The sequence below is a fragment of the Miscanthus floridulus genome, chromosome 5, assembly GCF_019320115.1.
Source record: "Miscanthus floridulus cultivar M001 chromosome 5, ASM1932011v1, whole genome shotgun sequence".
NCBI classification, from domain to species: Eukaryota; Viridiplantae; Streptophyta; class Magnoliopsida; order Poales; family Poaceae; genus Miscanthus; species Miscanthus floridulus.
The window spans coordinates 94,976,342-94,978,222 of NC_089584.1; the positions used below are offsets into that span (position 1 = coordinate 94,976,342).

Genomic DNA, 1,881 nt, shown 5'->3' on the forward strand with positions numbered 1-1,881 from the left:
GACTTCCTGAGTAAGATTTCACTTTTTTTTTCTATAAGAACCCATTTAGCACAACCCTAACTTCGAGATCTATGCTACATCTACAATTTATCATCTAGATGAAAGTAATTTAATTTTTAATATGTTTAATATAAACTATAAATAAAGTAAGTCATATAAATGTATTTGACATTCCTACAGTTCTAGATACAAAATTTCTAGAACTCCGCTAAACAGGGTCTAAATAAACATCATGTTAGCTTCTGGAAGATCACGTGTTCAGTTTGGCGCTGCGAGAGCATCAAACCGAACCGGAACTATGAAATTAATTAACGACGAGCTGTACTAATCCTTGTACACAAATGACTTGGGGGTACGTGTAATAAACCCCCGCGGCCCTGGCCCAGGAGGGCCCCCCTGTGTGCAAAGCGCGAGAGCAGAGGACTCTTCCAATCGAAGCGAGGCGAGAGCGGTTTCCTCCCCTTTATAAGCCCAGGTCGTCACGTCCCCAGTCTCCGCAACGGCCTTCCCCTGCACCGCTCGCCCGGTGCACGCCCCACGTCGCCTCTCCCACTTCTTCTGTCCCGCCAAAGAATCTTCTTCACCCACGCCGCCTCCTCCTTCCACTCCCGACGTCATCCCCGCGCGCGGCCATGGCGACGGCCGTAGACCGTCAGCTGGACGGCATAGCTCCGGCCGAGACGGCGCCGCCGCCGGTGCAGAAGCGCAGGGGGTGGATCAAGCGGATGATGTACTCGCCCCTGGCAGCAGCGGTAGCCGAGAAGGGGGCAGCAGCCGCCGACGACGACGATGACGACGACGGCGCGGCGACGAGGACGACGAAGCCGCGGCGAGGAGGCGGGTGGCTGCGGCGACTGATGGTGCCGCCGCCGCGGGAGCACCGCCGGCAGCGGAAGCTGGGCGACGGCGGCGGGTCGGCGTCCAGGCTGCTGGCCGGGCTGCCGAGGTGGAAGCGCATCTCCATCGGCGGCGGGTGGGCGTCGGCGCTGCTGGACGCCGCCGCGTTCCGCGTCATGTACGTGGTGGAGGCCGTCGTGCTGGGCCTCGCGCTCTCCTGCTTCTTCTGCTGCTGCGGCTGCCAGATTTGATAGGTTATCATAGGTTTATTACCTTGTAATCTCTCCCTAATTATATTTGTTGTTATTACTAGATTTTTACGCCCTCCTCCTTCCTTCACCGCGGATGAAAATTTCCAATCGCGGCTTCGACTTGCTTAATACACTATGCGTGTCCTTCGAGCGTTCTTGCTTGGATTGGATGGAAAAAGAAAAAAGAGAAGGGCACCGCCGGACGCCCACCCGCCGCCGATGGAGACGCGCTTCCACCTTGGCAATGGCGGCTTCGACTGGCATGTTCGTTTGAACTTATATTTTTCTCTCATAATAAAATAGCTTTAGTCGACTGAGCCAGCTTTAATATCAGTCGCCTCACAACAAAACAGTTTTAGCTGGCTGAGCCGGCTTTAATACCAGTCGAAGAGGCCGTTGCTTAATACACTATGCGTCCTGTTGCTCGCGCATTGCTGCCGGGGACGCCGGAAGCCGCCGCCTGCTCAACGTTGTAGTATCCCAACCACAATCACCCTGACCTGATAGGCTACCTAAGATCGCACCGCCGTTATGGCGGATGTATCTATGTACGGCACGGTGTAATTGGCAGCTCATGGTCTCTGTTTCGTTTTAGGTCCGTTTGAATACCTGGAATTGAATTCATTTAATAACGATTAATGTCCCTGTGATAGTGATAGTTGGTAACTTCGCGTTTCCAGTTGATTTTGATCTCCCCTACGCCTAGGATGTTGTCTGGTTGTATATAGATTATATTGGTATATTATTGTTGGCTATACGAGAAAGATACTTATGTGTTACATTTCTACCAAGC

General features: G+C 52.7%; 1 protein-coding gene across 1 annotated transcript; it reads left to right on the forward strand.

Moving 5' to 3' along the window:
- Positions 1 to 506: 506 nt before the first annotated feature.
- LOC136452659 (uncharacterized) lies at positions 507 to 1,146 on the forward strand. The gene has a single exon (XM_066453252.1). The coding sequence runs from the start codon at positions 633 to 635 to the stop codon at positions 1,086 to 1,088; it is 456 nt and encodes a 151-aa protein (XP_066309349.1). The 5' UTR covers positions 507 to 632; the 3' UTR covers positions 1,089 to 1,146.
- Positions 1,147 to 1,881: the final 735 nt, after the last annotated feature.